The 14,622-nt window shown below is 51.9% G+C and overlaps 1 protein-coding gene across 3 annotated transcripts in view; it reads left to right on the forward strand.

Moving 5' to 3' along the window:
- Nucleotides 1-384: 384 nt before the first annotated feature.
- EPHB3 (EPH receptor B3) overlaps nucleotides 385-14,622 on the forward strand; it is an 84,500-nt gene continuing 70,262 nt past the window's right edge. The window contains exon 1 of one of the 3 annotated variants that reach the window (XM_083503995.1): nucleotides 385-1,326. In XM_083503995.1, coding sequence (XP_083360121.1) covers nucleotides 1,239-1,326 — 88 coding nt within the window. In that variant the 5' untranslated portion in view covers nucleotides 385-1,238. Of the gene's footprint in view, nucleotides 1,327-2,156; nucleotides 2,188-14,622 lie in introns of those variants that run through there. The other 2 variants (XM_083503994.1, XM_083503996.1) reach the window with 2 other exon arrangements.

A 14,622-nucleotide genomic window follows, 5' to 3' on the forward strand; every position in this document is an offset into this window, starting at 1 on the left:
TCCCCCCGCCTCCCATGTCATCCTGCCCATTCATGAATGGGAGCCCCCCCCCCACCGCAGCAATTTAATAGCAGGCAATCCCCCACTCGGCCACTAGGTGGAGCACCCTCCTCGCGTGCCTCCCGCCCGGCCAGTGAGCCTTGAGAGCTGGTCTCGGAGCGCCCGCCCTTTCCAATTCATCTTTCCCTCGGAGCCCCGCCTCCCCGCAACCCAGAGGACGCCGGCCGCCCAATCAGCGCGAGGCTTGGCGTTGCTAGGGGCGTTCCCGCCGCGCCTGGCCCGCGCTGAGAGGGTGCCTGGTTGCCGGGGGCGCGGCCCTGGGCGCGATTGGCAGCCGGGCTCCTCCCCCTGGGTCTGAGCCGCGGCGGCTTTGCAGGAGCGCCCAGAGCGAGAGCGTGAGCGGCCGAGAGAGGATCCCCCAGCGAGGGGCGGCGCTGGCTGCGTGCGGAGCCCGCGAGTCGCTTGCAGCCTGCCGCGCACCGAGCCTCCCGGGTCTCTCCAGCCGGGGAGGAGGACCCTCTGCGGACCCCCGACGCCGGGGAATCCCCAGCCCAGCGCGGACCCAAGAGAAAACCGAGAGTGGGGCGGGAGAGATCCTGGCACTCCAGCCCTGCCGCGCTTCAGCACCGGACCGTCCGCAAGGGCCTGGACGAGCCCGCTTGGGTTCCGACCCAGCAGCAGCGCAAGAGAAAGCGGAGCTTAGCAAGCCGAGCGGGGATCCGCTGTCCGCATCGCGGACCGGAGCGGTCGTCTGAAGAAGCCCCGGCCGGTTCTGACCCGCTCCAAGTCCCCCGGACCCGAGCAAAGGAGACCCCCGGTGCTGCTGGGGAGAGCGGCGTCCTTGGAGAGGCGCGCGGAACTCTGGTGCCGTCGGAAGACCCGCTCCGGCGAGAGGTTCCGGAGGGCGCCCGTCCAAAGCCACCTCCGCCCGGGCTGCGGGGTCGGGCGAGGAAGCGAGGGCAGGACTGTCGTCCCTCTTTGGCGGAGTACGAGGCGCCTTGGGCGGACAGCGCCTTTCAGGACCGCCCGGGACTACCGGATCGACCCTCAGGAGCCTGGAGGAGTTTAATTTCGGGAGGTTTTTTGGGTGCAAAGATCAGCCCGCCGGACGCCGAACCGACGCCGGGAGCGGACCGTGGGCTCCCTGCCGAGGAGCAGCGACAGCGACGCGCCGGAGGTCCGCGCCCGCCCCGGGGGCTCGGGATTGTGTAGCCGCCCCGCCGGGCTCCGGCCCCGCGATGGCCGCGGCCCGCCCGGGGGCGCCCCAGCCGCTGCTCCCGGTGGTGCTGCTGCTTCTGCTGCCGGGCGGCTGCCGCGCATTGGAAGGTGAGGCCCCGCGGATCCCTTGGGGGGCAATGGGGGGGGGATTTCCCGCGGGGATCGGCCTCTCCGTCGGGGGATCCCCATTCCGAGGGAGCGAAATGATGAAAACCTCAGCTTGGCACTCACCTTTGCATGTGCACATTGAATTCTGCGGATGCACACACACACTAAATATTTGCGTTTTGGGGGTACCGGGGGTGCTTAAGAACCCCACCCTTTTCCAGAGTCACGAACACTTTCAACCTTTATCAATATATCGGACATCAGATGGAGAGGCAGCCTCCAGAGGTGTCTGCTGTCCTGAGTCCACATACACGCCCCAGAACGCCCGTCCATTGCCTTGGATGGGTGCCTGGAGAGAGAGAAGCCATTGTCCCTGTCTGTTTGGGATGGGCAATTGTTCCACCTCCGCCCTACCCCCCCCCCCATTCAAACACTTGGCCCCTTCTTCTGCCCTCCAGCCTCTGTTTCACAAATCTGTGGCAGCCTCCATGAAAATAATCAAGTCCGAAGCATGCCCACTTGGCCTGAGATCCAGTCTCTGGTCTTTCCAGGGTCTTCTAACTTATATCCTCTGCCCCCCACTTTCTGAACTGTGGCGTTAGATAGGGCCACCACCCTTGCTTAACGGCGAGGTCCTGTGTTATGACACCAGCAGCTTCAAAACTGGGGGGCAAGCGAAGGAAGCTGGTGGCCAACTGGCCTGCCTTGGCCTTGCTGCCCGTTGTGTGGGTTGCTGAGAGTTGGCTCAGCTAAATTTTGGAGGGCGGTTGTGTTGTAAGTGGCAGATGAGAGAGAAGAGATCCTCAGAGCTGTCAAATGCTATCCATAAAGTTGCTAAGTTCGCCATGCTTTTGACTGCGGGTGAGTTTTAGACCTTTGCAGTTCGGAATTTGGGTTTGCATTCTTTTCTCAGTTCTTTGGACTGCTTTCTTCTGGCTGTGGGAGCAGAATGTTGTTTTCTTCAGACTGGGAACCGGGGAGGCAGAGAGGGTACTTCTGTCACTTGGCCTGCCTTAAACAGAAAAGCAAAGCTGTGAAATGAAGCAGTTCGTGGTAGACTTTAAAAACAAAAAAGCCAAGTTCAGAGTTTGTTTTAAAATTAGTTCCCTCTGTAAGAGAGCCTCACATGTAAGAGCAGTGGCTTACTTAGTTGTTGCCTTTCACAGCATAGATGTCTCACTGAAAAGTTCCGATTCTGCAGAAATTGTTGGAGCCACCTGAAGATAGCCTGAGTATCCTATTCCTGCTTTAAGCCCAAATGATACTTCTGTTTAGTATAAAGCACAATTTTAGCAGAAATGGAGAGGTTTGTATTCTAGTGGAATCTCCCCCCATATACTTCCTATCTTCAGCAAAAGAACAGTAGACATTAATGTTCCTTTTGGGTGTAGGCAGATTTCAAGTTTGCTTTTCCACAACCCCTCAGTCCTGAAGGCCAGAAATGGTCTCTTTAGCCCCACCGAAAGGTTGAGCGTTCAAGAACCAGGACGAAAGGCTTGCAACTCAGTTGAATTGCGAGACCAGTGGAGAGGAAACTGGTTGTTTTCCAGTTCTGGTAGAAGTTTTAACTTTAGTCATTTTGCCAAATGCGTGGGAATCACGAGCTTTTGTCCCATCAGAGAAAAGGTGTTGGGCCTTTGAGCAAGCTCGGGGAAAAATTGGGTTCATCTTGCCCTTTGTGTTCTGAATCTTGTCAAAATGAGAGGGGGGGGGGCATGTTTTCAGCATGCACAAGAAGAACAGCACAGAAGCTGGAATGCAGACATATGTGACACATTCTCAAAAATCAGTGCTGGGGAATTTTCTTAATAGGCAGCTTCATTTCTCCAGCTACCTCCCAGCCTCCCTTCCACACAAATATGGAAGTTGTCTCTTTAAAAGTAGCTCCTGTGAATTTCCCCAAATACATCAGACCTTAAAACCCGCCAGCTTCAGCATCGCTTCCCTTGGATACATTCAAAAACATGCTTTTGACTTCCTTTCTTCTTCTCCCCTGTTTGACGCTGGCTTCAAGTTTTCCTTCACAGGCACATTCTTTTGCTGGGATGGCAAAGGCGCTGGGTTTGTGGTGAAATGAGAGTGAGAGAGAAAGAGAAGGGGTGGGAGGGTGTGTGTGTGTGTGTGTGTGTGTGTAAGGAACCCTTTTTGGCTCCTTCTGAGATTTTCAAGAAACATGCCTCCTTCCAAATTACCTTTGGCTCCTTTTGTGCAGAACAAGGTTGGAGCTTTTCCGCCTTTTTGGGAACTGCCTCAGCTGGAAGGCGAGGCATCAACACAGGCAGGCAGCCACTTCGTGGAATATCTCCCTTTCTCCAAGATAATTTAACTCCTGGAGAACAAGGGCCTTTTACACTGAATTGGAAATTCCTGCAGAGGGATAGAATTTTTCCCTGTTCCATATATGCAGCTCCATTTGTCCAGATGGGGACAGCCCAGGCATGTCACCAAATTGTATCAGAAACCAGGGCAAACCCACAAAGATCTCGTGAAGGGGACACATCACAAGACTTTAAACCAGTGCTGTGCGTTCTGCAAGTCTGCCTGCCTTCTCTTTGTCGTCCTGGTGTTCTGATTTCCCTGACCTGGCGTGCTTTATGGGTACAGTGTCTGCCACGCTCCACACTTCAGGTGTTTCCCTTAAGTTTCTTCCGTTCTCTGCCGCTGTGATTGTCAGGCCCGTGTAGATCAATGCGTCTTTGTCCTGTCCTGCTTTGAGAAAATGGGGTGGCAGCTTGTCATCGAGATCAGGTCCCCGTTAACCTCCTAAACGAAGAGCAAATCGGAGGCTATAGAAAGGCTTGCTCAGGAATGGCAACACTTTTTCCCTTTTCCTTTTTCAACTGTTTCCCTTATGTGTGTGTATTTAAAAAGAGCACCACCTTGCAGACGGGGGAGTTTGCGTCTCAGCTTCATGCCAGGCTCTCTCCGCGAGGCGCTCGCTTGGGGTCTGCGGGGCGTGTTCTTGGGTGGGTTCGAGAGTTGGCTTCTCAACCTGCACTTTTCCTGCTCTGCCTTTTGTTCCAGCTGGGCTGCGTGTAAACCGAGCAGTGGCGTGTGCGGCATATGTTGTGACTTAACTCTGCGAATCAGGGTCGCTTGACCCTTAAGATCACCAGGAATGCGCTCTTACATTCCCTTTTTGTGGGGCGGGGGCTCTCACTTAAAAATAAAAATAATACGCGCATTGTGTTGTGGGTCTCCCCCCCCCCCCGCTGTTTAAAAAAGCTGCTTCCTGATCCAGACTGTGCCGTTTTTGAGCAGTTACTGTAAATCTAGTGTATGCATTACTTTAGTGCTAATAATAAATCCATAGCAGCAATAAATCCATATGCGCACACTCTATATAAACCGCAGCTGCTAGTAACCGGGGATTCTGCCACCTCGCGCTGCCCTGTCAGGTTTCGGTGCCAGAAATGTGTAACTCCCAGCTAGTTTTGTTACCTCTGCGTCCTGACCCGTGAGAGTTGGGATTTTGCGGTCGGCTGGGGTGTGAGCGTGCACATTTTTAGACTTGTGTCTGGGCTTTTTTTTAAAAAAAATGCAACACGACTCTGTTCAATTGTGCTCCTTCTCCCCTCTCCTCCCCGCTGCTCCTCTTGGCTTGACCTATCGGGAGCCTGGTGGAGAGTCCAGTTTCTTTGCAAGGGAGCGCAGAAGGGGAGACGTCGAGGGGCCGAGGAGGAGAGCGGTGGAAGGGTGTGTGTGTGTGGAGAAGCCTGCTTTTCAGCAGCGAGTCACAGAGGGCTTTGTAAGGGCTGGGAAGAAAATGGTTCCTTCCCCCAGATTTCTGTGCAAGCGTGCTGGGTCTGTTTGAAGTTACAGTGTGTTTTTCTTCTCTGGTTCAGCAGCGCCTCAGCCTGCCGGAGCAGGAATGCTCTGGCCCAGAAGCAACGGCGGCGGCTTTCTCTGGCAAAGGCACTTGAACGCGAAGAGAGGCGAGTTGGGCTGGGGAGCCGAGGCCCCACGGGAATAGGTTTCCCTTGCTCGGCCGAAGAGCGCAGGAGGGGAAGGAGGAGCGCTTTTGGAAAATGCCAGCTTTCTCTTCTTCCCCTTTTGCTCAGTTTTTGCTGCTTCCCTTGCTTGGGACCACCCCACCCCTGTTCTGCTGGAAAGAGAGAGAAAAACGATAGGCCGTTAATTTAAACTGCATTAAATCACATTTTCTATACCTCTTAGTGCTTCTGATGCCCTGTGCTTCTCTCCTCCCCAGGGCTGGGCGCAAGGGAAGGAATTAATAATACTGGTTTGGGAACAATGGCAAAGGACAGGTTCTTTTTCTTCTTCCTGCCTGCTCACCTGCGCACAAAGAGGCACAAACTCTGTAGGGGCAAGACGGACAAGAGCAGCTCCTGTCCCTGCAAAACCTCGAGGGTTTCCTTTTCCTTTGTCCTGGCTAGCTTGCACCCTGACACTGCACCGAGGGATTCGGGGCACAATTAACCTCTCCACTTTTGCAAAGGGCTCCTCCGCCCCCTGTATTCCCATGACTGGGTAAATGAATAACTCTTTGCTGAGACATTGGGAGGAGGAGGATATTGGGGACAAATGGAAAGCAGAGGGGACGCATTTCTGTTTACGCTCAACTCCCTGCGCTGCAGAGCAGCTACATAAGATCACTAAATGCCCAGGAGTTAACTCATAAGACCCTCTAACCGCTACCCTAGCGACTAAAGGTGTGGTTTAAAAAGTGGATTTTCCCACCATCACCACCTCTTTGTGGGTGAAGCCCAGGCAGGTGAATGTAAATACAGAACTGGGTAGTGGGAGAGATTGTTTCACATTAGCTTAATGTGGAGCGCGGGGGTGCTTGTGGCATTAAGTGGGTCAGGAGGGAAGCTTGTTCATCCTTTCCCAAGTTTTGCTTGAGTTGAGCGAAGATGGAGGCTGGTTTGGGAGGCGCATTTTAGCTCTATAAAGCCTGGCTGAATTCTATAGTGCATTTGTTTCTGGGGCAGTGGGCTCCCAGTCTGGTGTAGCACAATGCACATATTTAGGCACATGTTTTGACGTAGCGCGATGTGCGTGGTGCGTCCGCGTGCAACGTCCCGTGTTCTCCCCTCCCGATTCTATAGATGCGCTGCCAGGTATTTCCCTGACGGAGCGAGATTTGCTTTCTTTTAATTACAGTTCACTGAACTGCCTCCTCTATCGGCGGGGACACTCGGCCTGCTGTTTTGTTGATGCTTTAGGATAAGGCTGAGGGGAATCTGGTCACAGAACTCGGGAAGCTCTGGCCGAGCTCATTAAATCTCCCATTCCTTGCAAGCTGGCTCATCCGTCTGGGGGGAGAGAGAGGCTGTTCCTTTGTGCCCAGAAGAGCAGCCGGCTAATTGGCGACGAGGGCAAGCTTACAAGACGAGCTGCGTGGACTTCTGAGGGTCCCCCCTCCCGGGACGGTGTTCTCTGTACTTTCTATACTTTCCTTGCTCTCATCTTCTTATTTTCTCGGCGCCTAACTGAGCTTCCCCTCGAGCTACACGGGCAAGCGCTAGGCTGATCATGATGCTGACTCTTTTGGGCTAAAATGATCTCTGTTCCCTCCATTTCCCTTAATGGTGGGGAATCCCTAGTACCGGACGATTCGCACCCAAGCACCCTTTGTGGTGGCATTTGGGGCTTTTCCCTCCTCCTCCTCCTTTTTAAAGTTCTTGTCAAGGCTGGCATCGTGCATGAAATATTCGGTTGCGTTTCCCCCTTTCTTCCCGCAGGCTGGTTTTGGCGGTTGCTGGCGACTGGGTACTCGGCAGGTTTTAATTAAACATCCCAAGGAACCTGAATCACGGGCTCACGTGTTGTTTTCTGTGTTGTGTTTTTCTTCCAGGCCCGCTTTTACTTACCTGCGGTGCCGACTCAAACTGGTTTTTCCAGGTTCAGCTTCTCCTTGTGGTGCCAAGCATGAGGGAAGGGGGCAGGCAGGCATCAGCGCGCATGTGCGGGGAACCATGTTCTCTCCAGCTGGGAGCATGGAGTAGAGGGTTCTGGAGCCACAGCGCATAGGCGCTTGTGTTGCTTTGCCCACCCCGGACCCCCATTTTGGGATTCTTCCCTCTTTGCCAAATAGACTGGCTGGTCAGATGTCCAGTTTTTTCCACTTAAGACCAAGCTGTCCCATCGGACAGGGTTTCCAGAACTTGAGGGATTCCCATCCGTAAAACCGGAATCCCCAAACCATATTGCCCCGTGTTACGGCGCATCATCTCGTGTGGGCATTTTCGTTTGTGTGTTTACATGCGTCTCTGCTTGCAAATATGGCGGCCCTCCCTCGCTGAAGCTTTCTTGTTTCCACAAAGCCACTATGTGGAGATGCAGCCTTAATGAGGGAGCAGGTTGTTGTGACTCCACAAAGATCGCATCCGGGGAACAAAAGACAGTGTAACGATTGGGCCTCTCATTAGAGGCTATTGGCAGGTGGAGGAGTCAAAATGGCGGCTAGATTGACTGCCATAATTAATACTGCACAGTGTGTGGCTGGAAAGCAGAATCTGTTTGCCGTCCTCAAGGTCCTGCTCTCCTGCATCCTCTGGGGTGGGGCGTGTCTTGCAGCAGAAGGGGGCCTGCTGCACGGTTGTGGAATAGAGACAGACAGCAACTTTGGGTGAAAGGAGTAGTTTCTTGTAGCCTTGTGCCTGGCTGCCATCTGAGGGAAGTTGCATGTCTCTGGAAGTGTTGGCCATGGCAGCTGCATGTGCACATTTCAGATGGAATCTGGGTCTGTTCTTTTGTGGGCAGTACATTGGCACCATGGAAGAACGCTAGAGCTTCCTTCCTCAGCCTGCCACCCTCCCATCACCTGTGCCATGATGGCAGGGGATGATGGGAATTGTAGTCCAGAACATCTGGAGGGGGCACCAAGTTTGAGAAGGTGGAGCTGGTTCCATAGCTCCACAGCTTCTGTGAACTATCCTCCATTTCAGCATGTGAGATCTGCCAGCTATGGAGCTTGGCCTATGTAGATCCTTCTCAAACCCCTCTGCTAAATTCAGCTGGAATTTTTGTGTGCGTATTTGATGCCATGGCTTTGTTTGGGTGGTGCGTAAGATGAAAATGGGTCTTAAATCTGGGCCTGGCTGAGCAAGGCCCCTTTGAGCAATGTTTTTGGAGTGATATGAGCTCCCTGCACAGACATGCCGCTGAAATTTTGTAACTCGAGGGATTGTGTTGGATACCTCATAGCAGCGAGCGCTGCCGTCTAGTAGGGTTTATCTTCTCCTTTGTTAAAAAAAGAGCTGCATTTCAGGCATGCAGTGGAGATACAAGAAAGAATGAGCAATAATAATAATAATAATAATAATAATATAAACATGTATGCTATCCTTCATTAAAAGATCCCAGAACGGTTCACAACAGAAAAATGTAAATAGCTATCGAAAACTGCTCACTTTTGCAAGGGAAAGAAAAGATGGAAAGGTTTGCAAGGAACTGGAAGTGTGATTCCGTGCAAGGGAAATAGCAGCAACAGCACAATATTTGGACCCTTTCCCCGTTGCTGTGAAAGTCAGCCCAGGCCCCATGGCTCCCTTAAGGCCATTGTGTCGCCCGTTTCCCCAGCACATAGGAACCCTCTTGTTGCTCTGGTGTGTGTGATGGGCTTTTTGTTTTTGTTTGTGTGTGTTTTTCCTCCTCTTGTGTCTCTAGGAGCCTGCATCTTTCCCTTGCACCTGTTCCCCCCCCCCAAGCCCCCACCTTGGAATGTGAAATGTAGGAAACATGTAGGAACTTCGGCCGGGTTTATAATCGACAGCATGCATGCCAGCTCTGGGGTTTTGGTGGGGTTTTTTGCGTGTGTTTGTGTGTGGGAAGGCTGCATTTAACACTGAAGTTGCATGGATTCGCCCGAGGACTCAGTGGGCTATCTTTATGATCCTGAGCAGCTTTTTCTGTCCTTCGCCCTTTCAAAAAGGGCTGGACAGAGGCCCTCCGGTCACTGCTGAAGTCCTGTCCCAAAGCCGCCTCTTTCTACAGCATTTGCTCTGGCTGAGACTTCTGGGGGAAGCCCTTGCTTCCTCTGGCAAGAGGGGAAGGGGCTTCGTTGCCTCTCAGACCCCCGAGAACCTGAGAAAGGAAGGGACTCTGGTTCTGGAGTTGCTTGGCAGCGCAGGCAGAGGAGGTGTCAAAGGGGTGGCAGTGCCGTGCGTCTTCCGCACGCACCGACGGTGAGGAACCCGAGGCCCCCTCTTTACTTATTAACGAGAAAAACGTGTCTGCTTTGACCAATTGCCAGGGACAGATTTATCCTAGTCCCGCAGAAATTAAACTGAAAATGAAAAGTGGGGGAGAGAGGGAGAGAGAAAGCGCCATCGAGCCAGGCCCTGGCACTTTTCTCTCGTTGCCCCTTCTCCATCTGCCTCTCTCTCTCTGCTTGTTTTAACTTCGGAGGAATCTAGAGTTTGGACTGGGGAGTTTATGGGGGGGGGGAGGAGGAGGATATTTAGGTTTAAACAGTTCCAGATGGGTTTAGCGTTCGCACGTTGGGAGGAAGTGAGCGGAGGGCCGTTCAGAGATTCGGGTAACTGCCCCAGGCGCAGGACTGGGAGGGAAATTTTGGCAAAGGGCCGTTTTGGGGGGGCCATGTGCTTGCCAGCTAAATTTGTTGACTTTCAGAGCTGCTCCGTCTGTGGGGCTAAGTCTTTCCGATAAAAGTCGTCGTCTTCTACCGGCACATCTCTCTCGCTTGCTCCCCCCCCTTGTTTTCTTCCTCCTCTCCCAGGAGAAGAACCTGCAAAAGGAACTGGAAAAGGTGGTTCTCCCGCCCGCAACTTCGGGCGCTGCTGCGAGGTTGGCAGGGCGGGAGAGAACTCCATTTTGCCTGGCTGTTTTGTGTGAACGCAGCCTAAATTAGTTCATGAAGATGCTGGCAATTTTGGTGTTCATCAGGACCCTGGGTGCGTGTACATTTGAAACACATCCTCGCCGCCCCCTGCCCCACAAAAATAACTGTGGGAACTGTAGTTTCCCATCATAGAGCTACAGCTCCCAGAACTCCTGGAAAATTACAGTTCCTGAGCTTCTTTGGGGGAAGCCAGGAGTTTTGAATGTGGCTTTGTAAGGAGTGACGTGTCTTTTAAAAATGTAGTTCTACTCGCTCAAAATTCATCTTATGAAGATCTTTATGCATTATAAATTCAGGTTTGGTGAAGAAGGAAAGTATTGCATGTTTCAACTTTACTTCAAATTTTCTGGTTTTCCTCCTTGGAAAGGCTAGGGGAAAGTGCTTCAAAATTTCCAGAATTTCCCCATCTCTTTTTGAGACTCCTACTGCTATTAGGCCCCTAATCCCCTCATAGAACTGCGATTCCCAGAGTGGTTTCACAGTCAATTCCTCTTCACAGGGAACTGTGCAAACTGTAGCTCACTAAGGGGAATAGGAGTGGTCTAGCAACTCTCAGCACCCGTAGCAAACTACAGCTCCCAGAATTCTTTGGCAGGAGGGGGGGGGGGCAGGCATGATGGCTTAAAGTGGCATAAAAGTGCTTTAAATGTTTGGTGTGAATGAGGACTATGTGCGAATGATTTGAGCGATGCCACTCGCAAAGAGCTCCGCTGGGTCAAGCCAAAGGTCCACTTAGTCTGGGATCCTGATTCCGACACTGACTGACCAGATATCACTGGGAATGCTACAAACAGGACAAAAAGACAATGCATTCTCCATACATGCTTGCCAGTATTTAGAAATATTCTCACTTTGCATCTGAAGATTCCACGTTAGCTACCATGGCCAAATAAACCTCCGATAGACGTATTTGTGAACGTGGGGCGGCACTTTGCAAGACTTGCTTATGCGTTAAAAATCTGTGCGCCTCACTCTTAACATAGCTCGGCCTTCTTAAAGCTGGTGTTCTCCAGATGTTTTGGGCCAGGGCTGATGGGAATAGTAGCCCAAAACATCTGGAAGATACCAGGTTGAGGAAGACTGGTGAGGCTTACGGACTGTGCCAGCTCTCGGTTATTTTGCAGAGTTTCCTTCCGCCCGTCCTGGTTACACTGGCAGATGTTATCTTTGGACAAAGTCTCCTTGAGGTGGAGGGTGATATGAGAGGGCATTTCTTTCTTCTCCTATTCTCTGCATCACCCTTTCAAATGTGCTGTGGAGGCGGGAGTTATTGGTTTGTTTCTGTTTTTATTATGGCAATGTGTTTTGTGGGTTTTTTATATTGTTATTTAAATATTGTGAACCGCCCTGAGATTTACAGATATAGGGGGGCATACAAATTTAATCAATCAATCAATAACTTTTTATGGTCCTCTGCCATGACTTCCCCCCAACCTCCTTAGCTTAGGAGAGGAAAATCCCCACAAATCCTCTGTCTTTAGGTCACTTGGTTGCTGTTATCTAGCTCCTTCTTGGGTAATGCTCATAGATCAGTGGTGACGAATCTTCGGCCTGGGCTCCCTCCCTCCTAAAACACAAACCCTCCTATAGGAATTTTTTTTTTTGCATATCCATCCACCCCCGCCAAATTGGGTTCTCAAGGTAACTCAAAAGAAAGCAGAAGAAATAAATATTTTACAAGAATTGGGAACAAAGGTAACAAAAACAAATCTAGACTTAACAATGAAAACCATTAATGAGGATAACTACTCCGTACAAAGACACGACTGCCGGCAAAGATTATAAAAAGCTAAAAATAGCTATAAATACTGCAAGCAGCTCACTTAAATGCCTTCCGATATTCTTTTTCGAAGCTTTGAAAAGAGGAGGCCACACATTTCTTCTAAAATGAGAGAGAGCAAGAAATCCCAGTCCAATGACCTGTGTGTTGCCACCAAATCAGAATGAGGCCCTTCTCCCCATTCCTTGCTGAGCTCTTGTCACTGTTTTGCAGAGGGGGAAAAATGCGCTTGTTGTATGTGAGGAACAGGGGTGGTTTCTCATTGCCTCTGGAACAACCTTCCCCAATTGGCTGCCTTTCAGGGGTTTGGTTCCCAACAGATTCAGCCCTCTGGGCGGTGGTTGAAGATGACGAGAGTTGTCTGGGAGACATCAGCTACCCCCTTCTCTCGAGAAACAGACACAGGCTCTTGAACCCCCCCTCCAAAGCCATTGGCTGAACTGCTGTGGCGTCACAGCATGTTTGCTACCCTTGCCATTCAGAGAGTGGCGGAATGCAGGCTGCTGGTGCCGTCGCTGTGATTGAAACTGAAAGTTTGGTTTGGCTGGGACAAAATCCATGCGCCAGCCCAAAGGCAGCAGAGAGCCGAGAGTTGTTGGCAAGAACAGTGTGGGAGTTTGGGTCCAGGATCCACGCGGCAGGCGGCGAGGCCAAGAAACTGAGGGTGGGCCGCAAAAAACCCTGCGCCGATTAAAATTGGCGAGGAAGACCCATGGCTTGGCGTTGCCGAGCGCTGTGTTTTTGTTTGCTTTGCAACAAAGTAGAAGCGGCGGCTTTTTGTCCCTCGCCGCAGACATTTTGCCGGACAGTTTCAGCAGATGGGGCAGGAGAGGAGGTGGCAGGGCTAGACGGATATTCCTGACATGAGGAGAACTGCAAGCCGCTCTGTTCCCTCGGCTTGCCTGCTGGAGCCCGGGAGGCCCTCCGCTGCTTGGCGAGGAGGGGAAACACCAGAACCGAGGCGAATGTACATCTCCCCTCCCTCCTTCCCCGCTGAGCGTAGGGAAGTCTGTGATTGATGAGCCGGAGGTGGTGGGGAGGTCAAGCAGGGAGAGCCACGGGTCAGTAAGAAGGGAATGGCAAGGGAGACAGCGTCCCCTGGAACCCGACTCTCTCTCAAGTGTGCAGGCCCTGGCAGGCGAGCGAGAACTGGGCTTCATGTTTCCCTCAGCACTGAGGAGGATCTTGTGGGGAAGCGAGTGGCCACGAGGCAGGTGTGCCAGCGCCTGGACATTTTGTGCACGCAGAAAACATTCTTCATAAGACTTTCTCGGTGCAGATTCTGGGGTCCACGCACGGCTAAGCCACCTGAAAGTTATTTGCCTTAAGGAAGCCGCCACAGAGCCGTGCATTTTGGGTCCTCTCGCTTTCCTCGAATTCTTGCCGGAGCTGTCGAAGGAGCCCAAAATGGCGGCCGCGGCGCTCCTTGAGCAAAATGGACAATGGCAGCCAGAGAGTGCCGCACCACGTCTGCGCAGGCGTGGCTCGCTGCTGTGGGGAGAGGAGTTGGACGGCTTCGAGTTGACGCATGCTGGGGTCTTGGATGTGCTGAGAACCAAATACTGTACCCAGCATCCTGCTAATTTGTGGTTTCCAAGGTACCAATTGGGGCCCTCCAAACAGACGTTGATTTTCCGGGAGCCTGCTGTGCTTGAAGCTTTCTGGCATTATTAACGCACAGTTTTCTGCTAGAAGTTATTTTTCACCCCAACCCCAAGGAAATCCTGACATGAGAAAGTGAGTTGGACCCCCTTTCTCTTTACTGGTTCTGCCATTGGCACAGCATCCGACCTGGGTCACTTCCCAGGAGGGCGGCACAATATTTTGGGCTTCAAAGCCCTGCGAGACCTTCTGGTTTCACGCTGGCTTTCTGGAGCTGGGAGTGTTCCCATGTTGGATTTCTTCTCAGGGTCATTTTTATCAGAAAACTACCCTAAAAGTCACAGCATGACAGGCCTGTTCCCAGGGAGCAAGTTGGCTAAACAAATAAATGTTCCTTTCCCTCCTCTGTCCTAAGATAAGACCTATGTGGAACTTTCTTCATTGGTATTTCTTTCAAGTACCCACACCCCCCTGACATCTGCAGCCATCTACTCTTCCCTCAAATCCCTGCTGCTATCACTTTGCCTACTTTATATCCCCCATCTCTGAGCTGTGATGCCCCTCACATTTCATTGCCCTAGACCCCTTGTCGCTCGGGTTGCGCTCTGCTTTTCCCACCTTCTGGCTACCAGCAGTGTGTGCACACTCTGTTGCCATGCCCTATGTACGAGTCTCCCCACATCCGTCCACTATTTTTGCAGCATTTTTGAACAGCCCTTCCCACTCCAAGTTAGACTGTTTGTGGATGTTCCATGACACGACACAGCTGGAGCTGATGGGAGCCGTGTTGGGGCCAGCTTTTAGCTGATACAAAATATATGAACCGTGCCCCTCTCAAACTTCCAAGGGGATGCACACTAGAGACCCTGTGCTTATGTGGCAGAAATTGCTTCTTTACAGCAGCAATTGTTTTTACCTTGACACTGACAGCAACAATAATACTTCCTATGATACTACAATTTTCTCCCATAGCCCTTTTCCCTTGCACCTCTCTTGTACCTGTGTTTTCCTGCAGAAAGCATCCCATTTCGTTAAAAAATGCAATGTCACAAAATTCATTAGTAGCACAAAGAATGGGGTTGCA

This window comes from Podarcis liolepis, assembly GCF_965112155.1.
Source record: "Podarcis liolepis genome assembly, chromosome: 5".
In the NCBI taxonomy this organism is placed as follows: Eukaryota; Metazoa; Chordata; class Lepidosauria; order Squamata; family Lacertidae; genus Podarcis; species Podarcis liolepis.